This window comes from Lynx canadensis, chromosome D3 (assembly GCF_007474595.2).
Source record: "Lynx canadensis isolate LIC74 chromosome D3, mLynCan4.pri.v2, whole genome shotgun sequence".
NCBI lineage: Eukaryota > Metazoa > Chordata > Mammalia > Carnivora > Felidae > Lynx > Lynx canadensis.
In genome coordinates this window covers 13,366,912-13,388,606 of record NC_044314.2, presented here as the reverse complement: position 1 = coordinate 13,388,606, position 21,695 = coordinate 13,366,912, and the positions used below count along the sequence as shown (strand labels likewise).

The window sequence follows — 21,695 nt, the reverse complement described above, 5'->3', positions numbered from 1 at the left end:
ACAGAGGGAGACACAGAATCCGAAGCAGGCTCTAGGCTCTTAACCAAGCGAGCCATCAAGGCACCCCCCCCCACTGTAACTCTTAATTAAAACTTGTACTTATTTTGGGAACTAAAACTTATTTTTTTTTTAAATTTTTAATGTTTTATTTATTTTTTGAGACAGAGAGAGACAAAGCATGAACAGGGGAGGGTCAGAGAGAGAGGGAGACAAAGAATCTGAAGCAGGCTCCAGGCTCTGAGCTGTTAGCATAGAGCCCGACGCGGGGGCTCAAACTCACAGACCGTGAGATCATGACCTGAGCCGAAGTTGGAAGCTTAACCGACTGAGCCATCCAGGTGCCCCCAAACTCCTCTTTTTTAAATGTTTATTTATTTTGAGAGAGAGAGAGGAGATGAGAGAGAGAGAAAGAGAGAATCCCAAGTAGGCTCCGTGCTGTCAGCGTAAAGCCCCAAGCGGCACCTGATTCTCAGGAACCTGGAGATCATGACCTGAGCTGAAATCAAGTTGGACTCTTGACTGAGCCACCTAGGTGCCCTGGGAAATTAAATAAAAATGGAAACAAAGAAAAAACTAACAAGTATCCCTATTTCTACCACCCAAATTTAGCCACTGTTAATTTCTTGATGTATCTATTTTCATTCTTAATTTTTTAAAGGTGAAAATGGGTGGGGGGGGGCACAAATTATAAACACTGTAAAGTAGTAAAACTTAGAAAAAAATCCAAGATTCATTCACTCAATAATATTTATTGAGCACCCACCAGGCACCAGGCACTGTTCCAGACATTGAAATACAGCAAAGGAAAAAAAAAAAAAAAAAAAAGACAAATCCCAGCTCTCACAGAACATACATGTTAGTAGGAGAAATTACAAATAAGGAAAACAGTACACTATACAATATGTTACATACATGGTAAGTGCTACAGAGGAAAATAAAGGCAGGGAATGGGTATAAGGAACGTCAGGAGGGATTGCAAGTTTCAACAGGATAAGCAGGGACTGCCTCACTGAAAAGGTGACATCTGAAAATAGGAGATGAAAGAGGTAGAGAAAATTTTAAAAATCAACCAAATCTCACTACCCCAAATAAGATAACGAACACAAGGTGAAAATAATTTGTTATGTTTCTCTGTGTACGTACAGATATCTGGATGAATGTTTATATGGACAGATACAGCTAGGAGAAATATACTGTTATAAAATGGGTTCAAACTACAAATTTTTAAATCATCAATGAATTCATCAAGATCTATTTTTTAGAGAGATAGATAATATATACGTAGATAACCCAGACAGATCTACGTATCACCCAGATCCAGATTTGGGATTAACTAAAGTCTAGTATCAACTGGGTTTAGAACTGATATTTTGGTCCACAGGCTTCCAAGTCACCAACAGGACCCATCTCTCCACTGACGCAGGTAGTTAATTCTTGAGCTTCCGTTTGTAATGTGTCCTAGCTTTCTATGGGAAGGTCTGCACATCTTCAGATTTATTTTGAGGCAGTGGGTGCTTTCTGATGCTATTACAATTGGTACTATTTTCCTAACTTCAGTTCCTGATTGTTGCTCAGATAAATACCATGATTTATTAACTCTGCATCCTATCATCTCGTTAAATTCAAATTCGGAGTTTATATTAATTTGGATGTGCTACATATACGATGTCCCTGCGAAGGACAATTTTGTTTCTTTGTTTTTAATCCCTAAACTTAGACTCTCCTGTCCAAGTTGAAAAGAAGTGGTGATAGCAGGCTCCAGTATCTTTTTCTGATCTCTGGGGAGTAAAGTTTTCAAAAATTCACAATTAAGTATGGTGCCTGGTATAGCGCTTTTTTCTTTCTTGGTAGATGCCCTTTCTTAAACTAAGAAGCTCCCTTCTGTTCCTAGTGTGTGACGTTTTTAAACAATCATACATGGGTACTGGATTTTATCACAGGCTTTTTAGGACTCTACACATGTAACTTCTGTATTTGTTTTTACAATGCAATAAATTAGTTTTTCGTTTAAATTACGGACACGCTGTGTTTTGTGTGGCGTCACGTGAACGGAAACTTGACCTCTGTGGTGTGACACCTCTTGCCACGGCAGATTTCAAGCTCCCGGCATGAGCTCCCGGACCTCCCAGGTGGGGAGACATGTGCACTGGTCCTCGTAAGCTGACACGAGCCAGTGCTGGCGTACCTTGGCCTTCAGTCCCTGGTAACCAAGACTGAAATTTATCATTTCACTAGACCAGCAAGAACAAAGTCACTTCAAATTCTCTATTTTATAAAAAGTCTCACAGATAATCCAGGAAGTAGATAAGGACTTGACGCCCTGATTTCTCGAGCCTTCAGCAAGTACCTAATAAGAGAGGTCACACACTGTGCCAGCCGCAGGAGAAAATGTAATATGCTTTGAAGAGCTTACAGTGTAAATGATCTAAACAAGATTAACAGAATGTGCTTGCAATTTGGATAAAGATTTTAAGATAGGAGTAGCAATTTATTACTAACGGAATCCAAAGGTAGGATGGGGAGAGTTTAGGAACGCTCCTTCAAGAGATTATACACGTCATGAGCTAGGTCTTAATAGAGATAATGGGATTTGGACCAGCAAAGAAGAAAGGACTCTATGTGCGAGGAACAAAATTGACATAAAGGAGGTACAGAGGTACAGAGGTAGGAAATGACGTGACATCTAAGAGAGCTCATAAAGTTGAGATAAATTCGGTGTCCATGCTGGGCATTCACTGTCGCTTCATTTGCAACAGCGTCGAGCAACATTTATGGCTACAAGGTTAAGGAGCTGTGTCTCAATTTCTCAACCATGCAAGTAGGTAAATGGGACTTCATATTAATAATCAATATACATACTCATTGTTTTTGCATGTAGATGACAGTGAACTCAAAAGTGACTTTTCTACTGGAACTCTTTTACTAAGACCCCTGTAATTTTCAGGCTGCGAAAAAGAATGTTCTTGAACATCTAGGGTGTGGCTCATAGAGGCACTCAAGTAGCCTCAGAAACCATCTACCCAAAATTTCATAATGGTCAAGGTTCAGACACAGCCTGAGTAATCTGTCCACAAGGAACTCAGGGGAAATGGCCTATGTGCTACCATTCTAGAATAAGTCTAAAATTACTTGACTCCAGAAATAGGTTTAGAACCAGAAATGTTAAAAATGTAGAAGATGCAATGCAGAAAATGGAGCTATGGCCAGAAGTGATATGGGTACTGACATATAGTTCTCAAAGCCCATGTGGGAATCAAGTGTGATAAAGTACCCATTTATCATCAACACTATACTTCTATACCATTGGGTCATGTATTTTATCAAATTATTTAAAATACTTCCTCAAAACAAATTCTAGATTTACAAAAAATTTTGATTTCAACTATTAATTATAATCATAGTTATGTGAATTCTCCTAATATAATTAATAGCAACACTATATAATTCCAAGGCTGATAAAGAATATAAATTATCTTACAAGGCAGCCACAAAGAATTACGTTACTCTGCCAAATTAATTCCAAACTCTCACATAAAAGTTGCTGAAGAATGGAGTTTTCAGGGATACATTCTTACTTAATAATTTCTAATGATTTCTTTGTACGTAATCCATTCAGATACTATTTTCTTCCATACAGGAGATCCCAAAATAAAGAAGCATACACAGAATATAGCCAATAGTAGGTTATATCAATTTACTTCACATAAGAACAGCTTATTTCAGGCCTATGATTTCCATTTAGTATCAACAAAAACAATCTGTACAGAAAACCCAAAGGCAACCAGAAAGCATTATATGTAAAATGTGCAAATATACTTTAAAATGCGAGTTACTCTAATAGCATTTGCAAGGTAGAACTTTACAGTAATTAAGGAACCTATCTCATTCCAGCTAATGTAATAATCCTTTTGCATATATAGCCAATGCAAATGCACAAGGCACAACTTAGTGTTGATGCTAAAGTGTCTAACATACACCCTCAGATTATTTATTTGAAGATATTAAAATAACGTATCATGTTTGTATTTATTATTTAATGAGACATTAGTTCATTTCTAAAGCTTCACAAGCATTATACTGATAACATATATGTGGCCAAGACAAACTATTCCCTGAACTTAAAAGGTAAAAGATAAAACCCTTGGTAGCCTATATTAAAAAAAAAAAAATTATATATATATGTACACACACACCCACAAGAAACTTGCCACAATTCAAAGGGAGGCCATTCCTTTTAGCAAAGGTTCCCATTATAGCATTTCATGACAGAGTTATTTAAAAAGTATGTATTTATTTGCCATCTGTTTTGGTCAATCTTGCTACAAAAAGACACTGAAATAGACAATTTTCTTCTTCAAGATAAAGACAGTGCCTAATTTAGAAAGTCTTTCTTTTGAGACTGCACAGTGAAAGGTATTATTAATTAAATATAGAAGCCCATTGTTTTTAAAGAAATTACTGAAATCTACACAAAGAAAAATATCAGCCTATCAAAACTTAATGAGACTCGGCTAGAACACAATTCAAAATCTTTCAAGCCCAATCACAGTGCTCTTTGCTAGTATTGCCCATCCCTGAGAATAAAGATTCTATCATTTAATAAAGTAAATAAATTTACATTGAAGCAAATGATGCTTAAGAATTTTTTTTCAAAATATAAAATAAGCCCTATTACATTCTGGTAAAAAAAAAAAAAAAAGAGAGAGAGAGAAAATAAAGAATACATGCTCTTTGTAAAGACCACCCATCCTAAATATTGGTATCTCAATCAATTTTAATCCTCTTCTTAACTGGGCAATTCCTATTTTTTGCCATTCATATATCACCGATCTCCTTATAATCCATTATTTTATCATTTTGTTAACAGGAGCATTTAACTGGTAATGGAGCAAAGGTACATATAAAATTAAAGGGACTCTGGAGTGAGATCTGTATTTTCCTGTGGTAAAAGAGTTTTACTGGAAACAATCTGAATGCCATTAAGAAAGGCAAAAGTACCTACGAAGGAAAGTACACACATGGTAAACGTCCTCCTTGTATCTTTGGTTTAGCCTTCTTGGCCAAAATCTTCTGTAAACTTCTTCAATTTCAACAAGTCATGTTCATTGACTGTGGGCTTTGTGTTAGACAGTGACCGTAACATATCCGACTGTCAGGGAAAAAGAAGGGAGGTGTTAGTAATAGGTTTAATCAACTAAAAACCATTGTGTCATCATTATTACTACTGACTTTCCATCTAAGGTTAAATCTAAGTATTTGCAGTGTGCCATAAGTTATTCACAACGAACTCTCTTCTTCTTCTAGAGAAAATCTTTGATCATGTTATTCTTTTGCACAGCAGCTTTCAACTGGTTGCCTTGTTCTGACCACAACTTTCAATGGCTCCCCACTACCCATCAGAAGTACAATCCTGTTAAGCCTGAGACTCTCCAGAATAAGGCCCTCCAGAATATGTCCCTGATCTCTTTCCTAGTCTTACCTGTGTTTCTTTCTTAAACAAGAGAGTTCACCAAGTGCAATTCAAAAGGAACATAATCATTCACTTACAGAAATCATTCACTTACACTTATGTGAAACACAATACCATTTAATTAAAACCAACTATCAGAATTTTTTAGCTATTAGTCAAAATTATGATCAAATGGTAAGAAAATATGCTAATATCAGGGATTCATTAAAAAATTAAGTTCTAGGCTATGTCTCTTATATGAAAAATGATCTAAAGAACAAAATCTTTAAAAAATAATATAGCAAGGACTGCAACAACTGAATAACTTTTCAGAGAAGCAGTATGGTTAACACATAAATATATCTATAGACATACTTACGTACTTACAGAGGTACATGTACATCTATAGATATAGTATATACCATGTAAGTAAGTTTTTTTTCTGGAAGTTACTGTTAATTCTGACACAAAGCTCTTTGCAAATATGTAACTGAAGTGGAAGATTTAAAAAAAACTGAACATTCACCAATAAGAAAACATCAAAACAGTAAATGTAGCTTTTCCATCACAGTAAGCTTCCTATACGTTACAAAATAACAGTCTTACAAATTATTTTAATTCCTCCAACATAAACTACAGAAATTTAATTTTTTATCATAAAAACTTGGTTTCAGGATTTTTTTTTTCAAGCACTATAATATTTAAACTTTCTATGAAGCCTGAAGAAGTAAAACAAAATACCATCACGAATACTATGATACATGCATTAGGGTTTCCAGATATTTTACAAAATCTTAGAATCCCCAGAAAAGAAATTTTCAACAATTCCACTTTTTATTAAGTCTTGACAGTAATTTATAGATAAGTCTTTTGGTGATCGTATCCCAGCTGTAAGACCTATAAACTTAGAAGCCTGTTTTTGAAAAATAGCTTTTTCACTTAAAATTAAATTTTCCTTAAAGCCCAAGAAAATATTTTGAAGATAATTATTTGTTACATTTTAAGTTTAATTATCTTTACAACTTTTTAACTGAATAGTTAGTATTACACACACTAACAATTTCCTAGCTAATTTTACGTAAAATGTTTATCTTTGTCTCACAAATTACAAATTATGTTTTAAGTTTTTTGTTAAAAGCAAACAAAATGTCAAACCATGCAAACAACTGGCTCCAGAAGTTTATCCCCAGGGACGTCCATCCATGTCATTTCAATGGCACCAGGGTCACCTGGAGAACACGGTGTTAGCAGATCGATCATATTTGTTAGGATCAGCTCGTGAAGGTCCGCGAACCTGGAATAAATAGTAATCTGAAATATTTACTTGAACAAATTAACAAAATTAAGGTTTAGGCCATTATCAGGAAATGTGAAAATGTACCATTCTATACTTTGTTAAAATGTTGACTTCCAACAATAAATAGAATATACAACAATGTAGCTAGCTGTCTTGGGTGATGGGATAGGTTTTGCTTAGTTTTAATTTTTTTCTTGATGCTTTCCTATAGTCTGAAATTTCCTACCATAAATTACTTACATGATCACAAGGAGAAAATGAATAAAATTAAAAAAAAAAAAAGTTACCTGTGATTAAGAGTTCTCTTTTCTTCTCTAATGCTTATTAAATGCTCTTAGAGACCAAAAAAAAGTAATCCTCAATAATTCTCCTAAGTTTCTCTATTTTCTAAAGCTGAGAAAGTTTCTGTGATATTTAGACTTAGTGTGAAATCACCGAATCTTTGTCTTTTTAACAAAAATTTCTTCTTTAAATATAAGCACAAAAATAAATGCTAAGTATAATTTCAGTGCTATTTTGTGATTCATAACTAATTTAAAATAAAATTTTAATACACCCAGAGAGAGAACCTTGTGACAGAGTCACACGCAAGTATTTTTAGATGCCAACAAATCTATACCAGTTGGGAGCTGCTTTCACATTTAATATTTATTTGATGATCAGTCTTAAGTATTATCCCAGGATTAGGGTAGGTGCAGAAAAATAAACATTCTAACTTCACTTATGTCTATTTTATTGTCTGTCTTTCCCCACAAGCCTTTCAGCTGCGGGGATTACGGGGATTTTGCTTGTAGGAAATGTGGTGCCAAAGAGAGCACAAGGGATTTTGTTTTGTTTTGAATTTTTTTTTTCTCAATGTTTTATTTATTTTTGAGACAGAGAGAGACAGAGCATGAGTGAGGAAGGGGCAGAGAGAGAGGGAGACGCAGAATCGGAAGCAGGCTCCAGGCTCTGAGCCATCAGCACAGAGCCCGACGCGGGGCTCGAACTCACAGACCGTGAGATCATGACCGAGCCGAAGTCGGACGCTCAACCGACTGAGCCACCCAGGCGCCCCAGGATTTTTGTTTTTGACTGTGGTGCTTCCTGACTTACCAGTACTTTAGACATTTGACAAAATAAACAGGCAATTGTTTTTGATTGAAATAATCATCCTTCAAAATGGGAGTAAAGCATGGAGCCACTGAGAGCTCTACCATAGCTGGTGATGCAGAGAAGGCCTGGTGTTAACCTGATTTGGCTGCTTTGCCTTTGTCCTCCTAGTAAGGACCCGGCTTCCGGGTCGTGTAGCCTGTCCCGGTAGTAACACGGAGAACTGAATGAAAAACTTCTGGGTAAGAAAGGACTGGATTCCTAAAAATCTATAGTTTCTAAATGGTAAAGAGAATTTAAAAGAAAATAACAGTGGCTGAGACTAAACTTGACCCTGAGCCTCCGTATTTCCCTCAGTAATTAAATGGCTGAAGAAGTGGAAAGAGCCGTTTCCTGGGCTGCTCAGGTACCAGGACAGAGATGCTTCACGAGAGCTGCTTCACTCCTCTCGCACAGAGCACTTCGAGGCAGTGTTGTCATCTCTACTTTGGAGAAGATAAAATGAGCTTGAAACGGGTAACAAAATGTGCTCAAGGAGATGTGACAAGCAAACTGTGGACTCAGGCTTTAAATTCAGGTTTTAATTCAGGTTCATCCTTTTCTTAAAATCTTATTTTACTGTGGGGTTAACAGACATACGTATGTAACTTACTCATGATATAGTAGTCTTGTCATAGATTGCTGGATTAGGTTTACTAATAGTTTTTCAGGATTCTCACATCCATGTTCATGAGTAACATGGGACACTGCAGCCCTTAGGAACAGGGTTAGTCCATATTACCTACTCCACTTACTTACAATGGACGTCCCAAGACCGTGGTCGTTGACAAAACACTATATGCTCAACTCATTCATGCAGACAGAATGGTGTATGGGAAGCAAGGCTTCACATTCCGAAGTACACGTGACCTAGAGAAAAATCATACCTCTGCACCCCTCCAGTTGTACCCCAGCAAACCGGGTCAGCGTCCAAGCCCCAGTTTTATCGTGTTAACATCTACGTCTCAGATTAATGATCAACAGGTGGCGAAAGGCACCTCCTGCGAGTTTTTGTGAGGACCAAGTGCAACAGTAAGATAAAGAATAGAACACAGTGCCAGGCATGGGGATATTTTGTATCAGCCATTATTATTTTTTTTTTTTTTTTTTTTTTTTTTTTAGAGAGAGAGAGAGAGAGAGAGAGAGAGAGCACAGTGGGGGGAGGGGAGAGGAGTGGGGGAAAGGGGGGGAGGGAGAGGGAGAGGGAGAGAGAGAGGGAGAGAGAAGGAGAGAGAGGGGGGGAGAGAGAGCGAGAGAGCGAGAGAATGAATCTCAAGCAGGCTCCACACTCAGCGCAGAGCCATCGCAGGGCTGGATGCCACGACCCCTGGGACCACAGCCTGAGCAGAAGTCAAGAGTTGAACACTCAACTGACAGAGCCACCCAGGCGGCCGTTTTTGTTAATGAAGTGTAAATGCACCAGGTTCTGCTCAAAGATATTCCTTCTAGTTACATCATAGGTAACTATATACTTAAAAGTTTCTATACTTACATCAAAATAATAAGTACTTAAAAAAATCATTGCACGTAACATTTTAAAATACTTTAAGGCTATTAATAAACTTTGTGGGAGAACTTATTTGCAATGAAATGGAAATGTCTATTCTATAAACGCACTTTAGTTTACAGAACTGAAACCTTCCTGAAATTCTCTGAAGACAAATTAATGATGGCCTGACTTTAAAAACCTATGAAAGGGTGGATCAAAGCTCCTTACCTTTTTAAAATGAGTAGCTGACTGTACTTTTCTAACAGGTTGCATGAGCGCATCACGCACAATGATACTTATGTCTGCTCCCGAATAACCATCGGTTTTCTTCCCAAGTTCTCGGAAGTCTGTTTCCGTTAGACTGTTCTGAGTGGTCCCCAAGTGCAATTTAAACATTGCTGCTCGGGCATGGGCCTCAGGCAAAGGAATATAAATTCGTTTCTCAAATCTTGAAAGAAAAATTATACCAAGAATATTACCACATATATTTAATTTCAGTTGAAAATTCAGATTTTTCAAGAAGAAACAAGATACTCAGATGGTCTCATTTATACAAAGCTAAGCTGGTTGATTTCTATGTGTCAGAGTTAAAGATATATTTTGGTTAAACAGTGGGAAAATATCCAGAACATGTTAACAACTAACAAGTAAAACCAACATAGTGAGAGAACCAGTTTGGAGTGACTTAATCTTTCTCACATGATTTTTGGGTTATTTTGGCCATAGTCTTTGTATGTCTAGAGGTCACAACCTGGTATGTCTCACAAGATTAGCTCCCCATAGATTTATATTCTGAACTCCTGATCAAGGGATTATGGTTCATCATATGAAATAAGAGAGGACAAAATAATTCTCCAAATCCAAAACAGTAAAATTACTCAAAATCTTACATAATAAGCATATGTCGACACAAAATGTCCACTTTATCATAATAGGTACATTCAGAATAAATAGTTATACTATCTCATAAACACTGTTTTATTAAGAATAATTTTGCTTGCCTTCTTAGACAGCATTTGGAGATAGGAAGTAACAAAGGCCAATTTAAGTGGCTGTGAAGATTGTTTTCCCTTTAGGTAACTCTGTGGCAGTAAGAAGTTTAAGTTTCCATTATCTACAGACCGGGGTTTAGAACTAGACAAGTTTGCAAAAGTAACAGGCAGATTTCCTCTCTTGGTACTGGACAGTAACCTAGCGTCTTGGCAAAGCATCAAGTGAATGGGGTAAAAGCGGCAGGAACTGATGCTAATTTTTACCATGCAAAATTCAGTGACTGAAATAGGGAACTATGTGTGTGAAAACTAACGAGACTAGGGGCACCCGGGTGGCTCAGTCGGTTAAGCGTCCAACTTCGGCTCAGGTCATGATCTTGTGGTTTGTGAGTTCGAGCCCCGTGTCGGGCTCTGTGCTGACAGCTGAGCCTGGAGCCTGCTTCAGATTCTACGTCTCCTCCTCTCTATGCCCCTCCCATGCTCATGCTCTCTGTCTCTCAGTAAACATAAAAAATAAATAAATAAAAGTAACAAGACTATATACCTTCCCTGTAGCTCAAGTTTCGTATGCAACTTAAAAATTATAGGGGCGCCTGGGTGGCGCAGTCGGTTTAGCGTCCGACCTTCAGCCAGGTCACGATCTCGCGGTCCGTGAGTTCGAGCCCCGTGTCGGGCTCTGGGCTGATGGCTCGGAGCCTGGAGCCTGTTTCCGATTCTGCGTCTCCCTCTCTCTCTGCCCCTCCCCGTTCATGCTCTGTCTCTCTCTGTCCCAAAAATAAATTAAAAAAAAAAAAATTATAGACAAATTTCTTTTAATTACTTCCTTTTTAATGTTTGTTTATTTTTGAGAGAGAGACAGAGCATGAGCAGGGGAGGGGCAGAGAGAGAGAGGGAGACACAGAATCCAAAGCAGGCTCCAGGCTCTGAGCTGTCAGCACAGAGCCTGACACAGGGCTCGAGAACCCCACACCCACGAGCTCATGACCTGAGCCGAAGTCGGACACTCAACCAACTAAACCACCCAGGTGCCCCATAAATGTAAATTTTTTAATGAAAATATATTTTGGTTATCTATCATACTTTAACCTATGTAACTGTCATTTTGCTAAAATTTTATGTGAAAGTTTTCCATTGAAATATCAAGCTATATTTGTAAATTTTAGAAGCATCAGTGCCACTAAGCATAGTCTAAATTACAAGTTAAGCATTAGGTAATATATGTTCCAATATGAAAGATTCGTAAGTGGATATCTTGTAACTTTAATATAGCAAACAAACAAATGCCTGCCTCTCTTCCTCCGACACTGGGGGCCAGCAGGATTAGGGCACATCAAAAAAATTCTAGGGGCGCCTGGGTGGCTCAGTCGGTTGAGCGTCGGACTTCGGCTCAGGTCATGATCTCACGGTTCGTGAGTTCGAGCCCTGCGTCGGGCTCTGTGCTGACAGCTCAGAGCCTGGAGCCTGTTTCAGATTCTGTGTCTCCCTCTCTCTCTCTGACTCTCCCCCGTTCATGCTCTGTCTCTCTCTGTCTCAAAAATAAATAAACGTGAAAAAAATTAAAAAAAAAAATTCTGGAAAGTTTTCAGAATGCCTCTTCACTAGACAAAAAGGGAATTGCTACTGACTTGTTACATCTGTAGTTAGAAATAAGATCTTTACTATATTTTCATACCTTCTTCTAATGGCAGAATCCAGAACCCAGGGGATATTTGTAGCTCCCAGAACCAAAATTCCATCATTGTCTACACCACGCCTGCACCAAAATAAGTAATATTTTAAATAATTTTTCGTTTTAGTGTTCTTTAAACATTGCCTATACGTTCTGTTAAGACTGTGGGGTTTTAATGTTATAGTGCCCCATCTTGAGAGAGTCTCTTTGAAAAATCAAGTATCCATGATTAAAATACAATGCAAATATTCCCAAGAATCAAATCTGCTAGACTGTGGGCAAATACTATTAATATTCTTTTCAAAATATTTCTTGGAAGATTTCATTTGAAGTCTACAAATTCCTTTTGCTGATACTGTTCCTGGTATGATGTAAGTGAATATGCAAATCTTCCTGTTTCTGCCAGAGTGCTGCAAGATGATTACACCGTGGAGGACGACCGGAATGAAGCCTGGCCTAATCGAACACGTGGTCCGCTAAAATGACGCAATTCAGCTTGAACTTCACTGTTTCATTATTGTGATGATAATGGTGATACAGTAACAGAAACTATGTGAAAAGCCAGTCGGCCTACCTTGCATTTGAACTAAGAACTCCGTCTTAATTCTACGGCAGCTTCACTTTCGTTTTCGCTTCTTGAGCCACACAGAGAATCAATTTCATCGATGAAGATGATGGAAGGTTTACTCTCTCTGGCAAGCTGAAATAAGTTCTTACTAGCCTAAAAAATAAGTAAAAGCTTTCAGCTTCTTAAAAGAATAGTAATGACAAAGGACTTAATGAAAAAAAAAAAAAAAACACAACACATATACAGTATTATAAGAACTCTACAGATTAAAAGGTCCAACTATGTTTTGGTCTAGAAATAAGAATACTACAACTGGATGATTCAATTTACGATTTACTAAACTATGCTATATATAACTATACATATGCTATCTTTTCCCTATGAAATAAATGTCAAACTAGGGACTGATCTGACAGCGAAATGAATACTTATTTCATATTCAGACACTTCTCTCAATGTCTATTCATGATTTAGGAAGCCTCTTCCTTTATATACTGATATAGTGACTACCTGGCAAAGAAAAACTAAAAAGCCAAAAAAAACCAAAAAACCAAAAAAAAAAAACCAAAACAACAACTTACTACTTACTTTTCACTTTCTCCTAGCCACTTAGACAAGGTCAGAGGAAGATATTGAAAAAAACGTTGAGTTGTTTGCTTCTGTTGCCACAGCTTTGGCTAAATAGGACTTTCCTGTTCCCGGTGGGCCAAATAACAGAATTCCCCTCCAAGGTGTTCTCTTGCCTAAAATTCGCATGAGAAAAGTAACATGAGAACCTAAGACTGTTAATTTCAGTTACTAGAGACATCACCCATACTGAAGAATACTGTGGAGAAGTTTTCACTCTGCAGCTAACAGAATAATTTTTTTTTAAATAAATCAATCTAAGGTAAGTATGTCTTAGAAATATTGTATTTGCTTTTTCTAGAGACCACTTTGTCCAATGGGTTTACATAGATATAATCCTTCTAATAGGAAGCTCAACTGCTTGCTCACTCATTCATTCAACCACTATGCGCTGAAACCACAACGTACAGACGGAGAACTGTGAATACAAGAGGGTCTTGCAATCTAGTAAAGGCAGACTCGTTCAGCTAAAACGTACTACCTGATGGTCTACTGTGTATGATCCTTCATACCGGAACACTGTAGGACAAACTATATCCACAGGGCACGGGCAGCTGGAAACATTTTCTTTTAAATATTTGATGCTCGGGGGAATGAAACTAACACAGTTTGGGTGATCCCTCGCCAAGTTCTATTCAGTTCCTGATTCCACAAGGAGGCAAAGGTTACTATTACAGAGAGCCTATTCTTGTATTCTTGTTCAAGTGGTCTGGGTAACGATAAGGGGACTCTACCTGAAATCCTGGTTTGCCAAAATATAACAAGTGAGCAAATCAACTCTGTATTTCAGTTTTCCTAATGGAGAAATCATAACACTGCCTAAAAGAAAACAGGGCTGAGTTACATCTGGCAAAAACCATGAACTATACACTTAAAAAACGTTCTAGGTGCAAACTGGATGGGTACACGGTATCCATAGAGAATGACACGTGGGGTGCCTCGGGTGGCTCAGTGGGTTAGGCGTGTGGAGACTTGATTTCTGCTCAGGTCATGATCTCACGGTTCATGAGATCCAGCTCTGTGTCTGGCTCTGTATGTTGGAGCCTGCTGGGGACTCTCTCTCCCCTCTCTCCCTCTCTCTCTGACCCTCACCCTGCTTGCATGCACTCTGTCTCTCGAAATAAATATACAAACTTAAGAAAATAAATAAAAGAATAAAAATAAAAGAATGACCATGCAGATTACTAATGGCAAATTCTGAGAATTGTTACATAAGCCTCATCTTTGACTTGAATTCTATCTTCCTATTTTAAATGACTACGATTGTAAGTCAGTGTTCCCTTAAATGTGGCACATATAATTAGTGGCATATGAAGTGCTTTCTATGTAGCACACAAATACTTTGCATTTAAATAATTTTAAATATTAGAAAATTATTAATTTTTTCCATTTATAGCAGGTACAAAGCAATCTTTTATTTTTTTTTTTTATTTTTTTTTTTCAACGTTTATTTATTTTGGGACAGAGAGAGACAGAGCATGAGAACGGGGGAGGGGCAGAGAGAGGGGAGACACAGAATCGGAAACAGGCTCCAGGCTCCGAGCCATCCGCCCAGAGCCCGACGCGGGGCTCGAACTCACGGACCGCGAGATCGTGACCTGGCTGAAGTCCGGACGCTTAACCGGACTGCGCCACCCAGGCGCCCCTAAAGCAATCTTTAAAATGAAGTTAATACAGGGGGCGCCTGGGTGGCTCAGTCAGGTTACGTTGCAGACTTTGGCTCAAGGTCATGATCTCATGGTTCATGGGTTCGAGCCCCATGTCAAGCTCTGTGCTAGACAGCTCGGGGCCTGGAACCTGCTTCGGATTCTGTGTCTCCCTCTCTCTCTCTGTGACCCTCCCCATTCATGTTCTGTACTCTCTTCTGAAGGTGAATAATGTTAAAAAAATTTTTTAAATGAAGTTAGTACATAAAAATAAGATGACTTAAAAAGTTCCAAATACAGACAAAACAATCTACGGTGTTAGAGGAGTCACGGAGAGTGATTACCTTTGCAGAGGAAGATTTGGCAGAGGGAGACTTCTGGGTTATTGGTATTATTTCTTGATCTGTGTGATGATGATTACATAGATATACTTACTTTCTGATAACTTAGGAAGCTGAACACTTATAGGTTCCTGCTGGTCTCTGTATATTTAGGCTATACAAATTTGCTCTATAAATGAGTGATTTAAAGAAAAAGTAAAAAAAATAATAATGGTACACATATATGGAAACAATTGTAAAGAAGATACATAAATGACGTGTTTGCAAAACAGTGATGTAAGTAATATAAAATGATCTCAACCATACTTTTGTGCCTTTATAGAATCATGATGTCAACTTTTAATTAAAAAAAATTTTTTTAATGTTTTTTTGAGAGGGAGACAGAGTGCGAGAGGGGGAGGGGCAGAGAGAGAGGGAGACACAGAATCCGAAGCAGGCTCCAGGCTCCGAGCTGTCAGCACAGAGCCCGCCGCGGGGCTCAAACCCACAAACCGTGAGATCATGACCTGAGCCGAAGTCTGACTTAACAGACTGAGTCACCCAGGCGCCCCCACGATGTCACTTTGACACTGTTAATTTCCTATTTCTAAAGTTAGGTTGTAAGTCATACCTTGCTAGGTGGACCACTGGGGCCCATGGGTTCTCTGCTCATCACTACTCTATATGACAGTACCTTCTGGAAGTGATCAGCTTGAGGCCAACATCACAGATCCACTCTCTACATAAACCAGCTTGTTTCTAAAAGGGAAGCCCCGTTTCACTGTGACACTGTGGGTACAGCCACAGCACAAACAGGCAGGCTCTCGGTCACACACAGGACGAAATGAAGGAAAGGTGCAGCACAAATCACCTACTGCTGGAGCTGTAACTTCAACGACACCCAGACGGCTGGCTTAGCAATATTCTGTCACAGTGAGAAGCAGCTGTCCCTAGAGGTAGGTACTTCATCTGAAAATGGTAAATAATTCCTATTCCTCTTTTCAAGAAATGGAAGAACTCTCATAAAACTAGTGCATGACCATTGCAAAAACTTCAGATGAAAGTTCAAAGAAGTAAAAATCACCCCTAATCTTATCACCCAGGCATAGCCTTAACATTTTGGTCGGTCTACTTTTACTTCCCAGCACACACATTTATTTAACAAATATAGAGACATACCACACACGTTTATAATGTGGGATTTGACCTTTATCATACACGTGGGCATGCCTTCATGTTAATAATGTAGATCTGTAAATATCCCTATACTTTAGTGAGCACACAGCACTCCACTGCATGTAGGTGATCACCCTACTGGTTGACATTTACATTGTGTGGCTGTATATCTATATATGTACATATTACAAATATGCGTATGAAATAAACACCTTTGTGTAAAGGTGTATCGCCACCTCATAACAGAACTGATGTAAGCTGTTACCTTATAATACGGTGACAAAAATTCACAACACTCTACTTCAGTCATCAATGACTTTTTAAACAACGATCAAAAAAATATTTAACATTCATCTCACCTGTAAAAAGATGAGGAAATTTAATAGGCAATATCACAGCCTCTTTCAGTGCCTCTTTGGCTCCTTCAAGACCAGCAACGTCGCTCCATTTCACGTTTGGTCGCTCTATAACAATGGCACCTACAAAAACATTATGTCACCTTTAAATTAAGGAAGACTATTCTATCAAATGTAGAATACAACACGAAATAATGACGTTCAAGAAACACGTTATAAAACTGTCTGGAAAAGTTTTATCTATTAAGAACATTTTAGAACTTGTGTGACAAGGAAGTAGTTATTAGGGCGGAGTCAACAGGAGTCTGGAAGCTGGGGTGGGCGACTAGATCACCTTGGGGAGGTCACTTAGCTTTTCTATTTCCTCTTCCTCACTGTAAAATGAAAATAACACTATCTGCTCAAACTACCTAAGATGGGTTAGTGTAAGGATCAAATGACATAATGAATACTAGAGTGTTTGGAAAATCACCAGACATTACAGCAAGTGGCGGTCATGTTTGAAGGCACTAAAGTATCGTAAGTACTTGTTCAATGGGGGCTGATCTACTAGTTCTTCTTTTTTTTTTAACAAAACACCCAGTGATCTAATGCTCTCCTTAACCACAAAAAGAAAAATGTCCTCAAAAGTTTTAACTGATGACAGACAGATGGATGCACAGATAAATAGTAGGGAGAAGGGAAGGGAGGGGATGATGGAAGAGAGAAGTGTCTCTTGTAGATTTGCAATATTTTCCTAAGATTTGCCAAATTTTCTTTTTGGCTTCTAAATAGACCTACTTAAAATTTTTGTACATTAAAAAAGCTATCTAAATGATTTAGTTTTTCTGTATATTATATTCAAAGGCGACACTAATTGTTGCAGTAAGAATCCACAAAAGATTTCTTCTAATATAGCTTATTGGCAAAAGTTTTTAGTTATTCTTTTATCAAAAGCTTTTCGAAGGCACCTTTGTGGCTCAGTCGGTTGAGTGTCCGACTTCGGCTCAGAGCCTGGAGCCTGCTTCTGATTCTGTGTCTCCCTGTCTCTCTGCCCCTCCCCTGCTTGCATTCATTCTCTCTCTCTCTCAAAAATAAACATTAAAAAAAAAATTAACAACAAAAAAGCATTTCCAAAAGCCAGTTCTAAGGTAATATATAACTGCTTTAAGTATAACAAAATATTACCACTTACACAGTCTCCTGATTACCAATAAATTTAGTTTTATGGTTATTTCTTCTTGTTAGGAAAGATCATCTATTATTCAAAGAGTAATTATATTACACAACCTACTTAAATTATGAAAATCTTTAGCTATAGACCTAAATTAAATGCAACTGGGGTGCCTGGCTGGCTCAGTCAGTGGAGCATGAGACTCTTGATTTCAGAGTTGTAAGTTCGAGCCCCATGTTGCATGTAGAGAGAACTTAAAAAATAAAATCTTAAAAAAAAAAATTGAAATGAAACCTTAAACACTTTCTACATTCTAAAAGTTTACAGTAAGTAAAGTAAAGCCAATTCACTTTTTCTTTTCTATGTTCCACTCAGATTAGTAAGGAAACATTTACAACACCCCATAGGATTTTGTGATAGGTAAACAAAAGTAAATTTACTTTAAATTATGTAAATATCATCTGGCCAATTAAAGTTTTTCCTAAGTATGAATTTTCTAAATATGCCATAATTTATCTTTATACTTAATTAATACTTTTCAAGTTGAAAAGTGACTTTGGAATATTTAGTGATAAAAAATTCAGATAAAAGTAACATTGACAAAAGAAGTAACTAAAAAGGAGGAGAAGGATTGTTGGGAATACAAGCCAAATGATTTGTTTTCCATTATATAAATTCATCCAGTCTTTGACTCTATCTTTATTATACTAATGTTATTTAACCTCAAAAAAAAAAGTCTGTGAGCATCAAAACAGCTAACAGAAAACTCAAATCATAAATTCTTTAATTTTAATAATCAAATATTACATTTAAAATCATAACTTAAAACAGAAGTAAAAGATTTAAAATACTCTTTCAGGGAAAAGAGGCAAGATTCAAGAAAGGCTATTTTACAGTGAAATCCATGAGCAACTCTTAAATGAAAAGACGGAAAAAATGACTTTATGAAAGGATAGGATTTCATTCTACACTTCATCCTGAAATTCCAAATAAATGTTCTCATTTATGTGTTTTCAGCATTTGTATTTTTGTACATCTCTGGTCCTTATCATTACTGATTTTTTTTTTTTAACGTTTGTTTACTTTTGAGAGAGACAGAGACAGAATGCGAGTGGGTTAGGGCAGAGAGAGAGGGAGACCCAGAATGGGAAGCAGGCTCCAGGCTCCGAGCTGTCAGCACAGAGCCCGACGCGGGGCTCGAACTCAGGAGCTGTGAGACCATGACCTGAGCCGACAGGTGGACGCTCAACCTGACTGAGCCACCCATGGGCCCCTACATTACTGATTTATTAAAGAAAAATTCCCTATTAAAAACTGGCTTGTATTCTTTTCCAAAACTAAAGATACAATTCCAGTGTTACTCTGTGGGGGATGAGAGGGACAACAAAACAAAAAAGCCAGGGACAGAAAAAAATGCTTTTTGCCTTCCAACAGTAAGGCCACCTGGCACAGACCACGGGTTGTCCAGCATGCTCACTGAGTAGCAAGCGTGGCTCGCAGCGCTCCAGGCGGTGCTGCTGTGCAGCAGAAACTCGGCCTTCGCTTTTTGATTTATCCACCACTCAGCTCTCAGACTTACGAAAAGTATCCCTCACTAACGGTAGCATTTCCAAGTGTTACCTTAGAGTATTCTCCTAGATGTCCCAGTGCGGTTAGTAAGACAGGTAACAGAATAAAAATTGAAGAGACCAGGTTAGTGCAGGAAGATTAAAAGACTGGCCAAGCAGGGTGCAGTCACCATTCACTCACCAAGGGCTGTGGCTATATAATGGAAATCCTTCCCAGCTATGCATCTATTCGGTAAGATCCAAATAACAAAATACATAAAACTCAACCCAAAAGTCATCAGCTAAGCATAATCAATGATGATCAAATCTCAGTATAGTATAGCCAGCAACTGAATAGATGCCATTTTAGGATACACAGAATGACCACCATTTACTGAGGCCCTAAATTTGGTCAGAATATAACGTTGTCAGGTTTTACACTGCCAATAATCTTTTAACTGCCAGAAAGAAAGGTATTGTTAATTTCCATCTGAGAGCTGGGGTCTTCTACTCTGAGAGGCTACGGAACCTGCCGATTAGACAGCTTTTCAGCAGGAGGCCCTGCAGGGGATATCCAGATCTGAACTAATATTTGGAACTAAAAATCCATACCCTCCCCATCACACCGCTATACTACGAGCACAGGAGAACGAACAGGCTTTTACAGTGTGGAAGGTAAAAACAGAAAGCTGGAAGAGCATTAATGTAAATGGCAACACTGAAACAGAGTAAGAAGCCGATGCGAAGGTCTGGAAACAAGGAAATAAACCATCATGAATACACTACGGCACCAGAATAAAAGCCAAGCGTGAGTCAAACTCCTTCTGTTCCTCTGACGGTTTGGGAATTTTAATACCATTAAATTTTGCAGCATAGCTACTAAGTGTAAATGCTACCTTCTCTAGAAGGGGGCAAAGAAGACAAAATGAAAACGAGTAAGTTGACGGACAGGTTTCTAAGGCCATATAAAACCAAACAGATTTGCCACATAGAAAAAACCAACCTAGCTGAGATCCTACAGAGCAAATCCTGGGAAAATGGCCTACACAGAGCCAGCATGGGGCCACTGGGAACCAAAGCCAGTTCTTGAACCTCATTTGAATACAGGTGGAAAAAGCAATTCAGATAGACAATTCACTATGAGGTTTTTTTTAAAAAAACATAAGATAGTAAATTTAAAAATGAAATCTAAAGCAACCTTGAAATGTTGATTCTGTAGTTTCTTTTTTTCAGGATCATCAGATTCTCCTTCCCCATCACTGTCATTCCTATAAAAAGAATTTAATATATTCAAATGATCACTCATTGCTATCAAAATAAGGCAAAATGAAGGAAAAATTAATCTGAAATATTTGTACTTTAAGTGGCAAAATAAGACATTCGTATTAAAAGTTATCCTTATTTTATTACTTTTAATAAGAATATATTAATAAAATAGTAAGCAGGCATGTTATCTGTCAATATGGAATCAGTGAACAGGAAAGGGGCAAAAAGACCAGAATGAAGTCAGGAACCAGCTCCAAATTCCCATGACATACCTATGTATGTGCACATTTATAAACGCATGCCCCACACCTCATTCCACAAAAGACTTTAGATGAGTTACAGGAGAGTTGTAACAACATAAAAACACCAAACACCAGGCAAACTATGTATCAGAACAAGAAGCCATAACCAGGAGAGAAAAACCCCGAATATTAATTATTTAAAGTATCAAGGTCTGTAATCCTTAGGTTGGGGGTTCCAAAGAATAGATGAAGCTTTTGATGAAAATGAACTGAGACCAAAAGACAAGTAAATTCAACCCAGATATTTCATATCTAAGAATTTATTCTGAAAAAATAATTTAAAGTAAGTTCAAAGAGTTGACGACAAGGATAAATCACGCCCACGCTGTTCCCAAAGGGGGAAAAAGTAGAAATAGAGTATGCTTAATTATAGGGATCAGTATATGATAGAACACATTGCAGTATTTAAAAATGATGTAGAAATAGTTTATTGGAAAGATATTTACGGACACGATGTTGAATGAAAAAGTGGTAAAGCAAAAAAATATGGCACTACATCATTTTTACCTATCAAATATAAGGGGGATTAAAAAGCTAGACATCTTTTCCCCCAAATGGGACTGGCTGGGTTATCCTAGGATGTGGGGTTACAGGTGGGGGTGGAGACCGCCAAACATTCACCCTGACCCACGTCCAGCCTCGTCCCACCGTGCCTTTCTTGCACAACGAAGACGGTGCTTGCACACAACTGCCCTGCCCGGGCTTCC

General features: G+C 37.9%; 1 protein-coding gene across 1 annotated transcript in view; it reads right to left on the bottom strand.

Annotated features, from left to right (window-relative positions):
* Window positions 1–3,670: 3,670 nt before the first annotated feature.
* The window catches only part of VPS4B (vacuolar protein sorting 4 homolog B), a 32,030-nt gene continuing 14,005 nt past the window's right edge, over window positions 3,671–21,695 (bottom strand). The window contains 11 exon segments of the mRNA XM_030292274.1: window positions 3,671–5,149; window positions 6,605–6,710; window positions 6,712–6,743; window positions 9,595–9,814; window positions 12,031–12,111; window positions 12,598–12,640; window positions 12,643–12,748; window positions 13,177–13,210; window positions 13,212–13,338; window positions 16,724–16,849; window positions 20,627–20,688. Of these exon segments, the coding sequence (XP_030148134.1) occupies window positions 5,048–5,149; window positions 6,605–6,710; window positions 6,712–6,743; window positions 9,595–9,814; window positions 12,031–12,111; window positions 12,598–12,640; window positions 12,643–12,748; window positions 13,177–13,210; window positions 13,212–13,338; window positions 16,724–16,849; window positions 20,627–20,688 (1,039 nt within the window). The 3' untranslated portion in view covers window positions 3,671–5,047.